Source organism: Haliotis rufescens, unplaced genomic scaffold, assembly GCF_023055435.1.
Source record: "Haliotis rufescens isolate VD_foot unplaced genomic scaffold, xgHalRufe1.0.p SCAF_16, whole genome shotgun sequence".
NCBI classification, from domain to species: Eukaryota; Metazoa; Mollusca; class Gastropoda; order Lepetellida; family Haliotidae; genus Haliotis; species Haliotis rufescens.
The window spans coordinates 6,952,433-6,973,137 of NW_025963846.1; the positions used below are offsets into that span (position 1 = coordinate 6,952,433).

At 41.1% G+C, this 20,705-nt stretch overlaps 1 protein-coding gene across 2 annotated transcripts in view; it reads right to left on the reverse strand.

The window, feature by feature from the left end:
• Positions 1–1,882: 1,882 nt before the first annotated feature.
• LOC124134023 (protein RFT1 homolog) overlaps positions 1,883–20,705 on the reverse strand; it is a 29,551-nt gene continuing 10,728 nt past the window's right edge. For both annotated transcript variants that reach the window (XM_046498641.2, XM_046498649.2), the window contains exons 6-15: positions 19,454–19,555; positions 19,079–19,207; positions 18,316–18,394; positions 17,198–17,248; positions 15,154–15,284; positions 13,686–13,830; positions 7,633–7,738; positions 6,157–6,285; positions 5,228–5,348; positions 1,883–2,824 (exon numbers count right to left, since the gene is read on the reverse strand). In XM_046498641.2, coding sequence (XP_046354597.2) covers positions 2,648–2,824; positions 5,228–5,348; positions 6,157–6,285; positions 7,633–7,738; positions 13,686–13,830; positions 15,154–15,284; positions 17,198–17,248; positions 18,316–18,394; positions 19,079–19,207; positions 19,454–19,555 — 1,170 coding nt within the window. In that variant the 3' untranslated portion in view covers positions 1,883–2,647. The remainder of the gene's footprint in view (positions 2,825–5,227; positions 5,349–6,156; positions 6,286–7,632; positions 7,739–13,685; positions 13,831–15,153; positions 15,285–17,197; positions 17,249–18,315; positions 18,395–19,078; positions 19,208–19,453; positions 19,556–20,705) is intronic.

A 20,705-nucleotide genomic window follows, 5' to 3' on the forward strand; every position in this document is an offset into this window, starting at 1 on the left:
CCGAACGCTTTAACCACTAGGCTACCCAACCGCCCCTAACTCATAAATAAAGGGGGAAATATAAGTGAACACAAATTATGAGTAGGAAGTTTACTGCTGCATTTGAATATAGATTCATCATATCAACAAAAGAATATAGAAAAATGTAAACCACCACATAAGAAAAACAAGAGGGAATAAATCCATTTGATATCCATCACACCACTGGCATTCGTCATCATTATAATACATAACATACTTTCATATATAAACAAGGAATAATATTGTGTCAAACAAATACTTCCCTTTAACACTTTTCCCTTCTTATATGCTATCAGGAAACCTACCCACAGTGTAAATAGACATTCTACCATGAAAAGGGAAATTACTCCATTCTAATTGAACAGTAAGCAGTGTTAAATCACAATGGCTATCTCTGATTAAAACAGTTGACTGGACGGCAGCATTCCCACAGACGCTAATGTTTTTAGAAAAGTATTTCATCAGTCAATGTGGATAGACATTTTGAAATCACAATATGGTTTGTTTCTTGTTTAACAGCACACTCAGCAATATTCCAGCTATATGACGGCGGTCTGTAAATAATCGAGTCTGGACCAGACAATCAAGTGATCAATATCATGAGCATTGATCCATGCAATTGGGATCGATGACATGCATCAACCGAGTCAGCGAGTCGACCACCAAATCCCATTAGTCGCCTCTTACAACAAACAGTTCCCTTTTATGGTAAGCATGGGTTGCTGAAGACCTATTCTACCCCGGATCTTCACAGGTCTCACAATAAATCATAGGTCATCAAATGCAGATTTGAGGTCACTGCAATATTCAAGCATGTATGGCAATTCAGTTTGGGCAGAAAAAACAATAGAAATCGACTAAGAGTGTGTATTTCGAGTACTGGCAACAAAAATAGCTTGAAATTTGACACTTTTCTGTTGTTGACTGTGATGTCATATCTTTTGCATCACAACAGTATGACTTCATGGTGACATGCAGAGTAGAATTAAATCCCTGCAAGGCTAGCTTACTCTTCCTTAAGTGAGTGAGTGAGTGAGTATGGTTTAATGTCGCTTTTAGCAATATTCCAGCAATATCACGGCGGGGGACACCAGAAATGGGCTTCACACATTGTGCCCATGTCGAGAATCGAACCCGGGTCTTCGGCGTGACGAGCGAACGCTTTAACCACTGGGCTACCCTACTGCCCCACTCTTCCTTAAGAGTGGCCACTTTATGTTGGCTAATGAAGTAGCTGGGTAACACACATTCAAGGCATGCCTTAAAAGTAAAAACGCAATAGTCAAGGCTATTATTGGTGTTTTGTTAATTCAGATCGACAACCTATTAAAACCATTGGACTGAACCTATGCCACTCAGTATCTTTGTTAACACCAAAACGTTTGTGTTTAATTAAGTCATGGTAGAAAGGAGTGAGTGAGTGAGTTGGGTTCAACACTGCGTTTTACAGTTTTCCAGCTACATCAGAGTGCGTCAGAGTAATGTGGGAGGAAAGCCGGAAGTGACGCAGGACTTAGATGTTTACAACTTTTATGAAACCCTTGAGTACAGGTATGGTCCTGACCAATCTCATATAAATCAGATCTTAGTTCTCGCTACCGCTAAACAAAGATCTGAGGACACCCCATTACGGGTCACATCAGACCGACCTTTCGCGAACTTTGAACGACTAATGGAATGAATATTCTGGAATGGCTAAAAGATGGAATGTATGGATTCAGTCGTTAAGCCTGTAACTATCGTTCGGAATAACCCGTGTTAATGTTTTGTCGGTCACATTCCGACTGTCACTTTCATGATCTGGTAGGCGACGCTCTGATTGATCGGATGAAAGGTCGTTCTGACGTGACCAATAATGGGATGTCCTCAGATCTTTGTTCAGCGGTAGCGAGAACTAAGATTGATTTTAATTACATTGGGTCCTGACAAACCTAGAAACATAACCAGGGTTCGAACCCAGGATCATAGATTTCTGGCGTGCCCAAGATGACTGAGCCACCCTTGTCCCCTAGAAAAGAGATAAACACACTGTGCATTCGACTCCAATTTAGCATGGTTAAAAGTAACCTTATAATACCTCCATGTCAGAATGATGAGATCTGATTGGTCCACAAGATCTTGATAAAATTTAATGTATCCCGCCTTGATGGGAAATAAATTTCTCAGTGGGTGAATCAATCCCTAATACCCCCCCATGAACAAGTCAGGCTGCTGCAGATTACTGAGAGGCAGAATAAATCCCTTACATCCCGCTTTGAAGCAAAAAGCTGCATGCTTTTTCAGAGTCAATGAAAGTCAATGACAGCACAAGTTACCCTCAGCTCAATGGAACAGCTGTTTTCTATCAATTTTAAATTTGTTTTGATTCTTTTACTATGTCATATTAAAACATGTCTGTAAGAAACATTTGTTGCAGCAGTATCACCTGGGATGCATAGGGTTTTATGAGTCCCTCGGGGACGCATAAAACCCCATGTACCCCTCGTGATCCTGCTACAACTTATATTGCACCATAATGAAAAGACTGGAGTATGTTGATATCCTGCATGAAAACAACAGATCAGACAAACAGTATAGTCAGTGAGTAAAACAACAAATGGAATGAGTAAATATGTAAAAAGTTTATTCAGCTGGATTTTTCTTCATTTTTTTTATTTTTTCTCTTGTCAAATTGTTCTTTGACAAATGCTATAAGTTTCTTTTCAGAAACATACATAACTAAAAGTACCGCCAGTAAACACACACCACCAATACCAACGTGGAGAATTCTTCTTAAAATGCCTTTGTCACAGCAGAGAAGTTTCTGAAATCAATAACATAGCAACAACTGAAAAATTCAACAAAAAAGTCAAGATAAGATTGTACAAGATAAGAAATTGCTATTGAATGATTCATTTAACAATCATACAAACCTCCAATAGACTGAAATTTGATTCACAAGGAATCATTCATTCATTCATATAACCAATTTCATGTCTGTAGACTCTTGGGCCTTAAGGATGGTGTGTTATGCCTCAGTTACATTTGCCGTGGCAGCCGTGGGGTCTAAAATATCTACGGCCAATAGCAATTATAGGGTCACCGTAGGATTCCCACAGTCATATACTGTAGCAGTTACATATGTTAGGGTAGCCGCACGGTGTATTTTGAATTTGCGGAGACGGAAAACCTGTGGCTGTGTGTCTAATTGTCTAATTGCTACAGCGGACCTAGAAATTAAAAAAGTTATAACTCTGAGCTACAATCCCACGGTGACCCCTGTAAAATATAGGGATATGCCCTAGGGCGACCCTGTGGCCACCGCAGATCCTCTCAATTTTGGGGGGGCTATGGCCGCCGTAGCCTAGCCGTAGAGCAAATGTGACTGAGCAATTAGCATAGTGGTTAGAGAGTTTGTTCACCACGCCAAAGGCACGGGTTTGATTTACTACATGGTACAACGTGTGAAATCTACAGGCACTCACTCACTTACTCTCGTGCTTTAAAAGATGGCAATGGTGCAACCATACTAAAGAAGTTACAAACAATTGATGAGGAAAGAATTAATTAACATAAATGAGAATGTGTAACTGGGGTCACTTTTTTCCTTTTGAGTTCTACCTCATCTATTCATAATACCGTATTTCCTCTATTAGACACCCACGCGTGTATCAAATTCGTGCAAGCTGTTGACTTGGCATCTGTTAAAGGTGTGGCATATATTCTGTTTAATGCTGGTGCAGTGGAAACACAATCCTACAAAAATCCAAATCTCTACTTTCATACAAAGGGTACATGAGGGAGTAATCATAACATGCCGTAAGATATTGTGATAGGAATCATTAATTTCATCAAATGATGGACACAGCTTTTTTAACAGAGTGTAAGACCTGGTGTCAATTAGCATGATTAGAGACCAAAGTGTAAATGAGGCCCGGAGTCAAATAGATGAGATGAGGTGAAATGGTGTTCAACGTCACGTCCAAGATTATTGCACTTATACAGCGATCTGCATGCACGTGTGTGTGCAGCTGCTTGTGCTTGTCCCAACTGATGCTGATTTATAGTGCTAGCTCACTGAGATACCATGCTGCAGTTTAACATGAATACCCCACTCAGACACAGTATACTGACTCAGAGCCGACCAGTCCTTGTTTTAGCCCCTTAATGCCAAGCACCAGGTAGGGAAAGAAGTACCATCTTTTAACGTCTTTTGGTATGACGCAGCTGGGGATCAAACCCCGGACCTTCTGCTCTCTGGGCGGACCCTCTACCACTAGACCACAGAGGCAGTCTTAGAATAGATGAAATACGGTAAGTACTGAAATAGTTCCTTAATGCCATGTAGAATATATCCATGGTAAGAAATCAAATATCAACCTCTCATGCAAAAAATGCGAAGAAAAACTAAATAGAAATTCCAAGAAAACCTGTAAGCTGTTCTGTTTCCTTGAGTTCTTCAATTATGAATTCATTAAGTGTACATTGCATGAAATTCAATCGTGTTTCAGTTAAACATTCTGTTACAAAATCTCTTCTTTTTTTTAAGCTTTTGAATATTTCAATATCAACATGACTGATATAAGTTTAATCTCAAATTCAACCTTTCATTCCTGTAATTCATTCCTTATACAGATGTTTCCAAAAAGACATCTCATCTCACTTCCCAACTTCTTCATGATACTGATGAATTTGCTTCAGATACTGCATACCATTCTTTGTCAAAATAGATTCAGAATATTTATCAAAGGCATATAACAAAAACAAACATGGTAAAGATAGCATGAATGTTTTGTATAAAACTGCCTTTATTGCTTGATGAGGGTGTGGTGAGGTGTAAAAGACTTGTTGTTACCCTGCCTGGTGCTTGGCATTCAGGGGCTAAAACAAGGACTGGTCGGCTCAGAGTCAGTATACTTTGTCTGAGTGGGGTATTCATGTTAAACTGCGGCATCTCAGTGGACTAGTACTATAAAATCGGCATTAGTTCAGACTAGCACAAACAGCCACACACAGATTGGGTTATTTACAGACTGCCGCCATATAGCTGGAATATTGCTGAGTGCGGTGTTAAACAACAAACAAACAAACACTGGATTGTCTGGTCCAGATTTGGTTATTTACAGACCGCCGCCATATAGCTGGAATACCGGGGTATTGCTGATTGTGGTGTTAAACAACAAACAAACAAACAAACAAACAAACAAACAAACAAAAAGTTCATCACCTCTGATGTGTACATGATGAGACTGACCACCCCAAGGCTGACCAGCACCAGTGGGGAAGGGAGGCCTTCTCTCAGGGGCAGGGCAGAACTCTGGCGGTAATACCCTCGGATGAAAGACACACTGGAAATATAATATGTCAAATTTGAAGAGAAACATTAAATGTTCTTTCTGTGTAATGAGTAATGGTTCAGTCATACCTTATATCTGTGTTAACTGACCTCTTGTCATAACTGGCAATATCAGATTTATTCCCAGGGCTACCTGTATATATTTCCATTGAAAACTTTGGTGTCAAGCACATTCCTGCTACAAGATATTAAATATACTTGTATGTTTCAGGTATTGTACCATGATAAACAGTGAGTGAGTGAGTGAGTGAGTGAGTGAGTGAGTTTTTCAGTTATGTCAAGAAATGTCGGCTTGAGGTTGGGGAAAGCCCATGTCAATTTCTGCAACCTATGCCTTAACATTCTGTTTGGGTGAGAGTGATCCTGAGAATCGAACTCGCTGTCACTGTGAAATATTTTGACTGTTTTTGTTCGTTTGTTGTTTAACATCGCACTCAGCAATATTCCAGCTATACGACGACGGTCTGTAAAGAATCGAGTCTGGACAAGACAATCCAGTAATTGACATCATGAACATTGATCCACGTAATTGGGATACGATGACATGCATCAACCAAGTCAGCAAGACTGACATCCCGTTAGTCGCCTCTTACGATAAGCATGCCTTTGGGGTGCTGAAGACCAATTCTACCAGTGATGTTCACGGGTCTATTTTGACTGTGACTGACACTGTTTGGTGATTGACACTGTGATGCGACAAACACTATTGTGACTGACACTGACTCTGACTGACACTGTGATGCGACAAACACTGTTGTGACTGACACTGACTCTGACGACACTGTGTATGCTGTACTCACCTGTGTAGGATCCGGACAAGCATGTTAAAGCAGTTGGCAAGGATGAAGCCGACGCTGCCCAGGTACTTTGTCAGGAGCCATGAGGAAAGGAGAAAAACTCCAGAAAAAATAAACATCTTCCTGTTGTACCTTAAAAAAAACAAAAAACCAGTAAGACACAATGTAAATATATGTCGGTCTTATCTTACTTTAATAGGCATGTTCACGCTTCCTAACAATGTCCATATTTGAAGATGGGTGAATCAATATAACTCACAAAACACCCAATGACTCTCACATATTAGATAGCTTCAGATGTGTGGACACAGAATCATCTGGATAGTACAATAATAATAATAATAATAATAATAATAATAATATATAAAATAAAATTTAAAAAATAATAATAATAAAAGGCTACTGACATAGCACAAGACTCCACACTCCATTCTCCAAAGATTGTGACATTATAACCCCATTCAACAGATCTCATTTGCTTTCTCAGCTCCCTGGGGAGTATACAATCCAGGCTGCCTGTAACATGCAAGGACATTTGCAACCCCAAGGCAAGTGGCAAGTTTTGGACAGGGACACGCCACATCATCAGACAGACACCATGTGGGCATTCTTGTTCAAGACTAGGTCCCCTGGAACCTATGGGGATCATTAGGGCTGGGATGAGTCCAAATTTACTACCCGGGTACCCACCCAGCTATTACCTGACCCTACCCGGGTACCTGCTATAGGTCTTAAGAATTGGGTACAAAATATCCGATTGGGAATAGTTTGACAGTAGCCCTGGCAAAGTGTATTTAGATACACAATTATAACGATCTGGTGACTGAAGGTGACTGAAGGTGACTGAAGTTTTATCTTTATTCAAATCAGTGAAAGTCATAAGGAATGGGTGCATAATCAGAAAGAAATGCGAACATTACTGACTTGTAATGTAACCATAGAGTTCCAGATAATTTTTGTCATTAGCCAATATATCAAGTGACTAACCAGGGGTCAGAGTAGTCCTGTGGGTACCCGGGTCCTTCTCAGGACACACCTGACCCAAGTACCCAAGTTACCCGTCCCAGCCCAAGTGGTCATTAGAGCTGACTTGATGGATTGGGCAGTCCATTTTGGTGACTTGGTTTATTGCATGTCATCGTACACGATGGGATTAGTCACGTCTCATAAAATCACTGGATGGTGTGGTCCAGTTATTTACAGGTCGCCATCATATAGCTCGAATATTGCCAGAAAGCAACGTTAAACAACAAACAATCAGATGGCTTCATACATGCTGTGACTTGCACTACTTGTTAAAGAAATGACATTTGGCAAAACTAAATACTGTCATTCACCTCGCAATCATCTTAACTATCATCCCAATATAAGGCAATCATTAGAAATGAAAATTCAAAATACTTTGTGTTGAGCATCATCGATAAATATTTTTCAGCCTTACATAAAAAATTAATAAACTTTAAGTGTTGTAACATCTACCTGTCAACATCTTCCTTGCTCATGGTTGCAAAGACGAACCCCTCTGTGATGCCGTTGATGGCGATGAAGAGAACATACAGACAGTACCATCGCAGGAGAGAGGGCCCTGGGAAACACATGTACATGGTGAGTGAGTGAGTGAGTTGATGGTGATGAAGACAACATGCAGACAGTACCATCACAGGAGAGAGAGCCCTCGGAAACATGTACATGATGAGAGGGTGAGTGAGTGAGTTGATCGTGATGAAGACAACATGCAGACAGTACCATCACAGGAGAGAGGGCCCTGGGAAACATGTACATGGTGAGTGAGTGAGTGAGTTGATGGTGATGAAGACAACATACAGACAGTACCACCGCAGGAGAGAGGGCCCTGGGAAACATGTACATGGTGAGTGAGTGAGTGAGTTGATGGTGATGAAGACAACATACAGACAGTACCATCACAGGAGAGAGGGCCCTGGGAAACATGTACATGGTGAGTGAGTGAGTGAGTTGATGGTGATGAAGACAACATGCAGACAGTACCATCACAGGAGAGAGGGCCCTCGGAAACATGTACATGGTGAGTAAGTGAGTTGATGGTGATGAAGAGAACATACAGACAGTACCACCGCAGGAGAGAGGGCCCTCGGAAACATGTACATGGTGAGTGAGTGAGTGAGTTGATGGTGATGAAGAGAAAAATTCAGACAGTACCATCACAGGAGAGAGGGCCCTCGGAAACATGTACATGATGAGTGAGTGAGTGAGTTGATGGTGATGAAGAGAACATATAGACAGTACCACCGCAGGAGAAAGGGCCCTCGGGAAACATGTACATGGTGAGTGAGTGAGTTGATGGTGATGAAGACAACATATAGACAGTACCACCGCAGGAGAGAGGGCCCTGGGAAACACATGTACATGGTGAGTGAGTGAGTTGATGGTGATGAAGACAACATGCAGACAGTACCACCGCAGGAGAGAGGGCCCTGGGAAACATGTACATGGTGAGTGAGTGAGTTGATGGTGATGAAGACAACATATAGACAGTACCACCGCAGGAGAGAGGGCCCTGGGAAACATGTACATGGTGAGTGAGTGAGTTGATGGTGATGAAGACAACATATAGACAGTACCACCGCAGGAGAGAGGGCCCTGGGAAACATGTACATGGTGAGTGAGTGAGTGAGTTGATGGTGATGAAGACAACATACAGACAGTACCACCGCAGGAGAGAGGGCCCTGGGAAACATGTACATGGTGAGTGAGTGAGTGAGTTGATGGTGATGAAGACAACATACAGACAGTACCATCACAGGAGAGAGGGCCCTGGGAGACATGTACATGGTGAGTGAGTGAGTGAGTTGATGGTGATGAAGTGAACATACAGACAGTACCACCGCAGGAGAGAGGGCCCTCGGAAACATGTACATGGTGAGTGAGTGAGTGAGTTGATGGTGATGAAGACAACATGCAGACAGTACCATCACAGGAGAGAGGGCCCTCGGAAACATGTACATGGTGAGTAAGTGAGTTGATGGTGATGAAGAGAACATACAGACAGTACCACCGCAGGAGAGAGGGCCCTCGGAAACATGTACATGGTGAGTGAGTGAGTGAGTTGATGGTGATGAAGAGAAAAATTCAGACAGTACCATCACAGGAGAGAGGGCCCTCGGAAACATGTACATGATGAGTGAGTGAGTGAGTTGATGGTGATGAAGAGAACATATAGACAGTACCACCGCAGGAGAAAGGGCCCTCGGGAAACATGTACATGGTGAGTGAGTGAGTTGATGGTGATGAAGACAACATATAGACAGTACCAACGCAGGAGAGAGGGCCCTGGGAAACACATGTACATGGTGAGTGAGTGAGTGAGTTGATGGTGATGAAGAGAACATATAGACAGTACCATCGCAGGAGAGAGGGCCATGGGAAACGTACATGGTGAGTGAGTGAGTGAGTTGATGGTGATGAAGAGAACATACAGACAGTACCACCGCAGGAGAGAGGGCCCTGGGAAACATGTACATGGTGAGTGAGTGAGTGAGTTGATGGTGATGAAGACAACATGCAGACAGTACCATCACAGGAGAGAGAGCCCTCGGAAACATGTACATGATGAGAGGGTGAGTGAGTGAGTTGATGGTGATGAAGACAACATGCAGACAGTACCATCACAGGAGAGAGGGCCCTGGGAAACATGTACATGGTGAGTGAGTGAGTGAGTTGATGGTGATGAAGACAACATACAGACAGTACCACCGCAGGAGAGAGGGCCCTGGGAAACATGTACATGGTGAGTGAGTGAGTGAGTTGATGGTGATGAAGACAACATACAGACAGTACCATCACAGGAGAGAGGGCCCTGGGAAACATGTACATGGTGAGTGAGTGAGTGAGTTGATGGTGATGAAGACAACATGCAGACAGTACCATCACAGGAGAGAGGGCCCTCGGAAACATGTACATGGTGAGTAAGTGAGTTGATGGTGATGAAGAGAACATACAGACAGTACCACCGCAGGAGAGAGGGCCCTCGGAAACATGTACATGGTGAGTGAGTGAGTGAGTTGATGGTGATGAAGAGAAAAATTCAGACAGTACCATCACAGGAGAGAGGGCCCTCGGAAACATGTACATGATGAGTGAGTGAGTGAGTTGATGGTGATGAAGAGAACATATAGACAGTACCACCGCAGGAGAAAGGGCCCTCGGGAAACATGTACATGGTGAGTGAGTGAGTTGATGGTGATGAAGACAACATATAGACAGTACCACCGCAGGAGAGAGGGCCCTGGGAAACACATGTACATGGTGAGTGAGTGAGTTGATGGTGATGAAGACAACATGCAGACAGTACCACCGCAGGAGAGAGGGCCCTGGGAAACATGTACATGGTGAGTGAGTGAGTTGATGGTGATGAAGACAACATATAGACAGTACCACCGCAGGAGAGAGGGCCCTGGGAAACATGTACATGGTGAGTGAGTGAGTGAGTTGATGGTGATGAAGACAACATACAGACAGTACCATCACAGGAGAGAGGGCCCTGGGAAACATGTACATGGTGAGTGAGTGAGTGAGTTGATGGTGATGAAGACAACATACAGACAGTACCATCACAGGAGAGAGGGCCCTGGGAGACATGTACATGGTGAGTGAGTGAGTGAGTTGATGGTGATGAAGTGAACATTCAGACAGTACCATCACAGGAGAGAGGGCCCTCGGAAACATGTACATGGTGAGTGAGTGAGTGAGTTGATGGTGATGAAGACAACATGCAGACAGTACCATCACAGGAGAGAGGGCCCTCGGAAACATGTACATGGTGAGTAAGTGAGTTGATGGTGATGAAGAGAACATACAGACAGTACCACCGCAGGAGAGAGGGCCCTCGGAAACATGTACATGGTGAGTGACTGAGTGAGTTGATGGTGATGAAGAGAAAAATTCAGACAGTACCATCACAGGAGAGAGGGCCCTCGGAAACATGTACATGATGAGTGAGTGAGTGAGTTGATGGTGATGAAGAGAACATATAGACAGTACCACCGCAGGAGAGAGGGCCCTCGGGAAACATGTACATGGTGAGTGAGTGAGTTGATGGTGATGAAGACAACATATAGACAGTACCAACGCAGGAGAGAGGGCCCTGGGAAACACATGTACATGGTGAGTGAGTGAGTGAGTTGATGGTGATGAAGAGAACATATAGACAGTACCATCGCAGGAGAGAGGGCCATGGGAAACGTACATGGTGAGTGAGTGAGTGAGTGAGTTGATGGTGATGAAGAGAACATACAGACAGTACCACCGCAGGAGAGAGGGCCCTGGGAAACATGTACATGGTGAGTGAGTGAGTGAGTTGATGGTGATGAAGACAACATACAGACAGTACCATCACAGGAGAGAGGGCCCTGGGAAACATGTACATGGTGAGTGAGTGAGTGAGTTGATGGTGATGAAGACAACATACAGACAGTACCATCACAGGAGAGAGGGCCCTGGGAGACATGTACATGGTGAGTGAGTGAGTGAGTTGATGGTGATGAAGACAACATACAGACAGTACCATCACAGGAGAGAGGGCCCTGGGAAACATGTACATGGTGAGTGAGTGAGTGAGTTGATGGTGATGAAGAGAACATACAGACAGTACCACCGCAAGTAAATGAGGATTTAATACATGTAAGGTCAGCAATTATCAATATTTAGAAAGAAAACGGGTCGAGTATTGGATAGGAATTTAGAAGTTGAAAGAACATGAATACACAACCTTTTTTTAAAGGTGATTATCTAATAAATAATTCATAATAAAAAAGCCATGATATCGCTGTTGGAAAATTTTAGGGCAATTAAAGACATAAAAATCGGTTATTTGTCAAAACTTCAGTTCTATTAGAACAATCAAGATAAAATATCATCTCATTTTTCTGGAAAACTGGATGATTATTCAATAATTGATTCATGTAACAATTCATAGATTTGAAAGGTGCATTCGACTGTATAGGAATGGCATACTCTTTAAATTGTGGAAAGGAGGTAACAATGGTCAGATAAATCCGTAATATACATATGGATCTGTAAAGATCTGTATTTCTCTACAAGGTGGATATACACAGTTCTTCCAGTGCTACTCTGGTGTTAGAAAGGGATGCCAATTGTCGCCTTTTTTGTTCTCACGTTTCATCGATGTGGAATTCATTCATTGTGAGGGAACTCATGGCCATGATGGTGTAACTTTAAGTCCATTGGCATTATTTATTTTATTGTTTGCAGATAACATAATCTTGTTAAATGTTACAGTTGATGGTCACCAAAAATGTCTTGACCAACTCTCTTTATTTTTTTATAAATGGAAGCGAAGAGATTGTATTCAGGAATGGAGGCAAAGTTAGATATTTTGAACCGTTTAGGACTTGAGATTCTGCCATTGACATATTCCCCAGCTATAAATATCCAGGTGTGCAGTTATCATCCTCTGGTTCTTGGTATCTTGCTCAAACGACTAAGGCACAACAGGCATGAAAAGTACAGTAAAATATGGTTATAACGAACTCAAAGGGACCACTAACTTTAGTTTGTTATAATCGTAGTTCGTTTTAAGCATATACACAGTATAACAATAGCAAATAGTCGGGACAAAAATCAGTTTGTTATATCCGTCAGTTCGTTATAAGCGTGTTCGTTAAAAACGTACTTTACTGTAGTTCGAAAACTACAGTCAACACTGGAAAAGTCTCTACAATCCCAGCAAGTGTCTCTTTTCAATTTTTTTATATAAAAGTATTGCTAATTTTAAATTACAGATTTCATCCTTCACCTCATATTGAAAATTAGAAATAGTCGATAGAAATGTGAACTTGGGCAGTTGTATATATAGTCAAACATGTACAGCTTTTAGAAAATACTACATGTTAGTTTCTGAAAAATATGTACATAGGAAAAAATCGCTGTCAAAAACAGAACATTTTGCACAATTTTTTCACATTTTTCTCCGAATTTGACCGTTTATTATTTTTCTCATGACATTTTTTTCATGTCATACAATAACTAGTATGATTATCAAAGACTCTACGTAATTTTGTTTTATTATTTTCACAAATAACATTTGTAGAGACATTTATGTGCAACATGCAGAAATCCATGGTTCACTGACAGACCGTCACGCATGCGAGTGAGCCCTCTCAGGTGGTCACTTGTACGCGTGACGGGAGAGCCGTCTCGCGTACACGTTACGTCCTCTACTGGTGTACAGGCCTACATGGTCCAGGTGGGGAGTTATATATATATCAAACTGGGCACAATGTGTGAAAACCCATTTCTGGTTTCACCACTGTAATATTGTTAGAATATTGTTAAAAGGGGTGTAAAACCAAACTCTCTCAGTCACAAAATATGAAACATTATTCTTCAATACAGTAAATTCCAATCCATTGAGTGTATTTTTGGGGGAAACATAGGGTAAATGTTGACCCCGATAATGAACCCTTACAAAATAATCCAAATCTGAATGTCTTGCAATAACAACAAGGACAGATGTCACCAGAGCGCCAGCTTACCTGCCCCCGAGCTGAGAATACTTCCTCCGTAGAGATCCAATGCCAGGAAGGAATATGATTGGCCAAACACCAGGATAGTTAGACCAATGAGAGTGACAGTCTTCAACACATAGGCCAGCACCTGGCTACACAGCAGTGCAGAGTCCTGCAAAACATTATGAGCAGGATGTAGCAGTGATCTGTATCACCTGTGGAGATGCATCTTTATCTTTTACTGTGACATCAATAGTGTCCATCCTCATCTTCATCAGTAACATCTTTAGTGGTCGATCTGACAGCCTCTGTGGCCTAGTGGCCAGGGCCCTGTTCCACAAAGCGACCTTAGTGCAATGTTCGTCGTAACTCCCATACTTTACCATAGGCTTACGATCAACGTAGCACTAAGATCGCTTTGTGGAACAGGGCCCAGAGCATCTGCCCTGAGAGCAGAAGGTTAGTAATACATGCTGTTACCCTGCCTGGCACTCGGCATTAACTGGACTAAACAAGGGCTGGTTGGCTCATAGTCAGTTTACTGTGTTTGAGTGGGGTATACTCATGTTAAACTGGGGCATGGTATCTCAGTGGTCAATATTTCAGACTAGTACAAACAGCTACACACATAAACGCTGCTATATATGTGTTTTAGTCCACCTAAAGTTGTTTGTTTGTTTGTTGTTTAACGCTGCACTTATCAGTTTTCCATTGAAATGATGACAGACCTAGTGATTGATATTATGACCAACGATCCACGCCATCGGGTACGATGACACACTGTCATCCAAATCACCTGGTCTAACAACCCGAGCCAAAACATTGATCAGCATCGGTAGTTGTGGATCTATTCTAACCTGAATCCTACAAGGATGTGACCTAAGTAGTGTGCACCCTTTCTTGTTTCAAATCCTTGATCAGCGTCTGTATCTTATCCTCAACAGTGGACCCACATACTGTAAATCTTGATATTAAAGAGAGCATGAATTAAATGCGAAAAATGCGAGTTGTCTTTCCTCGCATTATTAAACATCGCATTTATATCAACAATAAGACATTTTAGATAGCAGAAACACCAACTTAGACATACACTGAAAACAAACAACTATGTATTCCACATCACTGTTTTTTTAGCAGCACTTGTTACAAGTATATAAACAATGTCATTCAAACACTAATTACATCCTGTGAATTGTCACTGCTGGGGTCAAGACAAGCGTTCTACTCACTCATGTCATCACTGATCACACTTGCAAGTCCAGACAGACGCCACCCAACACGGTGTCTTTGCTCTTTGCGACTGCATCAAAGGCCGACACGAGCCAGCGCGCATGTATTGTTTCAGCTGAAGTACTCTACTCAGCGCTTATAAGCGGTGCTATTTGGTGAGTGGTTGGATTAATGTAAGGTTGGATTAAGATGAGGATTCTCCTGTAAACCTGACAGAGGACATTTGGTTTAGATATATCTTATCCTCATCAGTGGACCCACGTACCTGCTTCTGTTGGTGAGTAGGGATGCCCCGCACAAGCAGCTGAGAGAAGAACAGGTTCCCACTCTCTTCGATTGGTTGGAAGATAAACCTGGCTGCCATCGAGCCGAGGTTGTTAATGACGTCATACACACCTGAAAATATCATCAGTTTATTTTCCTAAAGTCATAATTTGATGCCAAACACAAATGATAGTGCTAATTTGTTGTCATACACAACTGCGAAATTCATAACTTGATGTCATACACAACCAATAAAGTCATATGTTAGTGTCATTCACAACTGATAAAGTCATAATTTAACATCATACACATCTAATAAAGTCAAAATTTGATGCCTTTCCTAACTGATAAAGTCATAATTTAATGTCATTCACAAGTGATAAAGTTATAATTCAATGTCAATCACAACTGAGGAAGTCATATTTTGGAGCCATACACAACTGAGAAAGTCATAATTTAACGTCATTCACAATTGAGAAAGTCATATTTTAACATCATTCACAATTGAGAAAGTCATAATTTAATGACATACACATCTGATAAAGTCATAATTTAACAACATACACATCCAATCTCATTAAAATCAGATCTAAGTTCTCGCTGCCGCTAAACAAAGATCTGAGGACATACCATTACGGGTCACGTCAGATCGACCTTTCGCGAACTTTGACTGACCACTGAAATGACTAACAAGAAGTCGACATCAGCCAATTAGAAAGCAGCTTTCTCAAGCTATATAGCACTCATTTCAACCTAGCGACTTCCATTTCAGACTACGCTTGAAAAGTATGTCGACACAGTTCTCGATTAAAATTTTGAAAACTGAACAAACGAACATTCCGGAATGTCTAATATATGGCTGAGATTGTATGGCAGTGCTTCCCACGTACTGTGCAACGCTTCCTCCATTCAAATGTTTATCCTACAGAAGCGAGAGATAGACGATAATTTTGATGGAATCAGTCGTACGGGCCGTAATTGTTGTTCCGAATACCCCGTTTAAACGTTTTCGAGGTTGCACGGTTAGAAAACACATTCCGACTGTCAGTTTCATGATCTGGTAAGCGACGCTTTGATTGGTCGGATGAAAGGTCGTTCTGACATGACCAATAATGGGATGTCCCCAGATCTTTGTTAAGCGAGAACTAAAGTCTGATTTTAATGAGATTGATACATATCTAATAAAGTCATACTTTGATGCCTTTCCTTACTGATAAAGTCATAATTTAATGTCATTCACAAGTGATATAGTTATAATTCAATGTCAATCACAACTGAGGAAGTCATATTTTGGAGCCATACACAACTGAGAAAGTCATAATTTAACGTCATACACAACTGATAAAGTCATAATTTAAAATTCTGCACATCTAACAAAGTCATAATTTAACAACATACACATCTAATAAAGTCATAATTTGATGCCTTCCATAACTGATAAAGTCATGAATTAATGTCATTTACAATTGAGAAAGTCATAATTTAACGTCATTCACAATTGAGAAAGTCATAATTTAATGACATACACAAGAGATAAAGTCATAATTTGAGAACAGTCACACCTGAAATTCTTGAAGATTATTTCCTATGTCATCACAATGTTCATAACAGTAAGCCACATGTTAGAAACATGATACCCCTTATAGGTCTTATCAAGCAATTACATTGGATATTCTATCTTCCATGGTAGAACTCAACTCTTAGATAATACAGGGCTGAATAAGTGATTAGATCTTCATCCTATAAAATGTCAAGCCTCATTACTGATTTAATTACACATTTGACTCAGGCTGAATCTAACTACCCAGACTAGTATAACAGATTTATTACTGGCTTACAATCTGGATTAACACATTTAAGGAGTCATGTACCACATAAAATTTTCAAGAATCTTTTCTATTTCTCAAAGATGATTAGGGACAAATTCAAGGAAATGAAAACTGTTTCCTGATTGTTGGATGATGGAACTAATGATTAATTCGATGTAGTCTTATCAGGTCAACCCTGATCTGCAGCTACACCTGGTGAGAGCAGTGGAACTTTACCTTGATCAGCAAATGAGAGAGCTCCAAGGAATGTCATGACAAACTTCTCCCCTGAACAGAAAAACAACAATTTAACACTCACCCATTGCACAAGAGTGAGAACAGGTGAAAGTAAATATCATGGTTACCATCATAGTTTCTTTCAGGTTCTGAAATCTTTTCTGTGTGTTGGCAGAGAATAGCACCTTTAATAGTGTTTCGTCAAATATCTATCACAGCAGAATGAGTGATATTCTTTTCAGATTCTTAAATCTTCTCTGTGGGTTTTGAGAGAATAGCATCTTTAATAGTGTTTCGTCAAATATCTATCACCGCTGAATGGTGTGGGTGAGTTGGGTTTAACCCCGCTTTTAACAGTATTCCAATTATATCACGGCATTTCAGCTTAATGTTGGAGGAAAGACCGAAGTGATACAGGTCTCAGACGTTTACCACTTCGGTGAAACCCACGAGCACAGGTATGGTGCTTATAAACTTAGAAACATAATCGGGGGGAACCAGGATTCGAACCCCCAATCATAGGTTTCTGGCATGCCCAATGGGCACTTGAGACAACTGGGTCACCTGTGCCCCCACATCAGAATGGATGATAGTCTTTACAGCGTTTCTCTGTGTGTTGGGAGAGAATAGCACCTTTAATAGTGTTTCGTCACATATCAATCACATCAGAATGGTTTCCATTTGGGAACTAAAGACAATTGATCTGTCTACATTTTGGATCTAAAGACAACTGATCTGTGTCTACATTTGGGAACTAAAGACAATTGATCTATTTACATTAGGGAACAAATGACAATTGATCTGTCTACATTTGGGAACTAATGATCTGTCTACATTTGGGAACTAATGATAATTGATCTGTCTACATTTGGGAACTAAAGACAATTGATCTGTCTACATTTGGGAACTAATGACAACTGATCTGTCTACATTTGGGAACTAATGACAACTGATCTGTCTACATTTGGGAACTAATGACAACTGATCTGTCTACATTTGGGAACTAATGACAACTGATCTGTCTACATTTGGGAACTAAGGACAGCTGATCTGTCAACATTTCAGGCTGACATACACAGTGAAGGGTTGGGAGAAGGGGTACATTCCCCCGGCAGTACCTTCTGTAAGGACCTGTTTGAGCAGCGACTGCTGGAAGAAACTCCCCACTAGACTGGTCAGCTGGCTGTCAAAATACGGCTGAAATAACAAGTGAGTGAGTAGTCATTCCTTCACCACATTAAGCAACATTCAAGCAATGTAAATAACAACAGGAATGTATATTCATAAGATCTGTTGTTGTTTTTGATATCCCTATCGGTCTTAAAAGTATCCACCCATCCATCCACCCATCCATCCATCATGCCACCCATCCATCCATCCATCCTTCCATCCATCCATCCATCATGCCACCCATCCATCCATCCATCCATCCATCCATCATGCCACCCATCCATCCATCCATCCATCCATCCATCATGCCAACCATCCATCATGCCACCCATCCATCCATCCATCCATCCATCCATATATGTCTTCATACTCCTAAGTTCATATCTGACTTCCTTGCAACTTGTTGAATACAGCTCTGAAATCAATTGTACTTTCTATAAACAAATGAAAATTAAGAGTTCCAGTCGCATTGGGTTGATAAGATGGCACAAGTTATCTCCCTTTATTCTTTCTTGGAACCTGTTGTGCAAGACAATGACCAGATAGTGACAAGAAAGTGACAACATGGTGTACTTGAGGTCTCTTCTACCCTGGGAGCACTGTAGACATAACTAAAGAAACAAACAAATGCATTCTACAGTACAAGTTATCTCTGGAATGTGGTCTGGTTTTGGAAGATTCTTCAGTATATCATGAATAACAAGTACAGACCTTCCCTTCTATCCTTTGTGGGAAGAAGTCCCTCACAGACTTCAGTGGGAAATCCTCATCTTTCTTCTTGGCAACATAGAGTGTGAAGTAGACATAGTAGATGACGCAGTAGACGGCCGCACCTGTCACCTGAGGGAACAGTGAGTGAGTGAGGAATCGTATTCAAGCTCTGAGCAGTAGTATTGATGTGGCTCGTAGGAGCTATGAGGGGCTGTGAGGGAGGGAGTGAGAGAGTAAGATCAAAAATCATCAACATTGAAGAATCATTACTGCTTGCCTATTTTGAGTTGTCCTTAAACTGTTGTCATGAATCAATGACTTCAAGAGTGAGACAAAAAAAGGTTGCATTATCTGTTTCAGCTTTCTGTCACATACCTGAGCAATGCAAAATGCCAGAAGTCCGAGAGATGGGACGAAGTATATAAGCAGCACTGTGATGACACACTTGGTGGCCTGATTTGCCCCAAAAGCCAGGACCTGCAAGTAGCATTCTCGTCTGGGATTTCACATGTTCATGTAAACACCTTTCAAAACGTCACAAGATGACAAATTCAAATTCAAACATTCAACATAAAAGAGAACACTTCATTTCTGTGAAAATTATAGCTTCAGTTGAAATCATAACAGAAAGACAAGATATTGTTTGTTTGTTTGTTTGTTGTTTAATGCCGCACTCAGCAATATTCCTGCTATATGACGGCGATCTGAAAATAATCGAGCCTGGACCAGACAGTCCCGTGTTTGATATCATAAGCATCGATCCACGCAGTTGGGATACAATGACATGTATCAACCAAGTCAGCGACCCTGACCACCCAATCCCGTTAGTCGCCTCTTACAACAAGCATAGTCACCTTTTACGGCAAGCATGGGTTGCTGAAGACCTATCTACCATGGTCGAAAGACAAAAGCTCATTATAGGTGAGTGAATGCTGTTAAACGCACAGCAAAAATCCAGCGGCCATATTTTTTTAATTTATTAAGTTAAAAATTTGTATGGCACATTTTCCAAATTACAACATCTCAAATGCACTTAGATCCTGATTGATCTAGTCAAAGGCTCTCTTGAAGAGACAGGTTTTTAGTGTCTTTTTAAAGTTGTCAGATTTTCTGTTTTCTGATTTCTTGTGGCAGGTTGTTCCATAGCAATGGGAAAGCATGTTGAAATGTGCGATCGCCATGTGTTAAGGTGCACGACTTTGGCACCACTAGCAGATGTGGATCTTTTGGTCAGAGGGAATGTTCAGGCTTGTATGGTACTATCAGTTCCTGTAAGTGAGCAGGAACCAAACCATGCATTGCATTATAAACCAGAGTGAGTAGATAAATTGCACTCTTTCTTTTGAATAGTTCACACTTATATTTCTCACAAATACAGCTGTGTGGAAGGGGTGTGCATAAAATATGCAAACAATTTGATTAATTTTCCTAACGCAAAGACATTACCATGAGCACATAACACTGGAAATACCATGACAACAGATCCGTACTGAAGTACACAAGTTAGTTCTGTTACTACACTATCTGGTTATTAAGAGTGTTCATTGTATATCTGGGTTTATGTTTGTGACCTATTTTATTTAAGGATTGACTGTGTATCTTTTTCGGTTCATTGAGGTAGGAATTG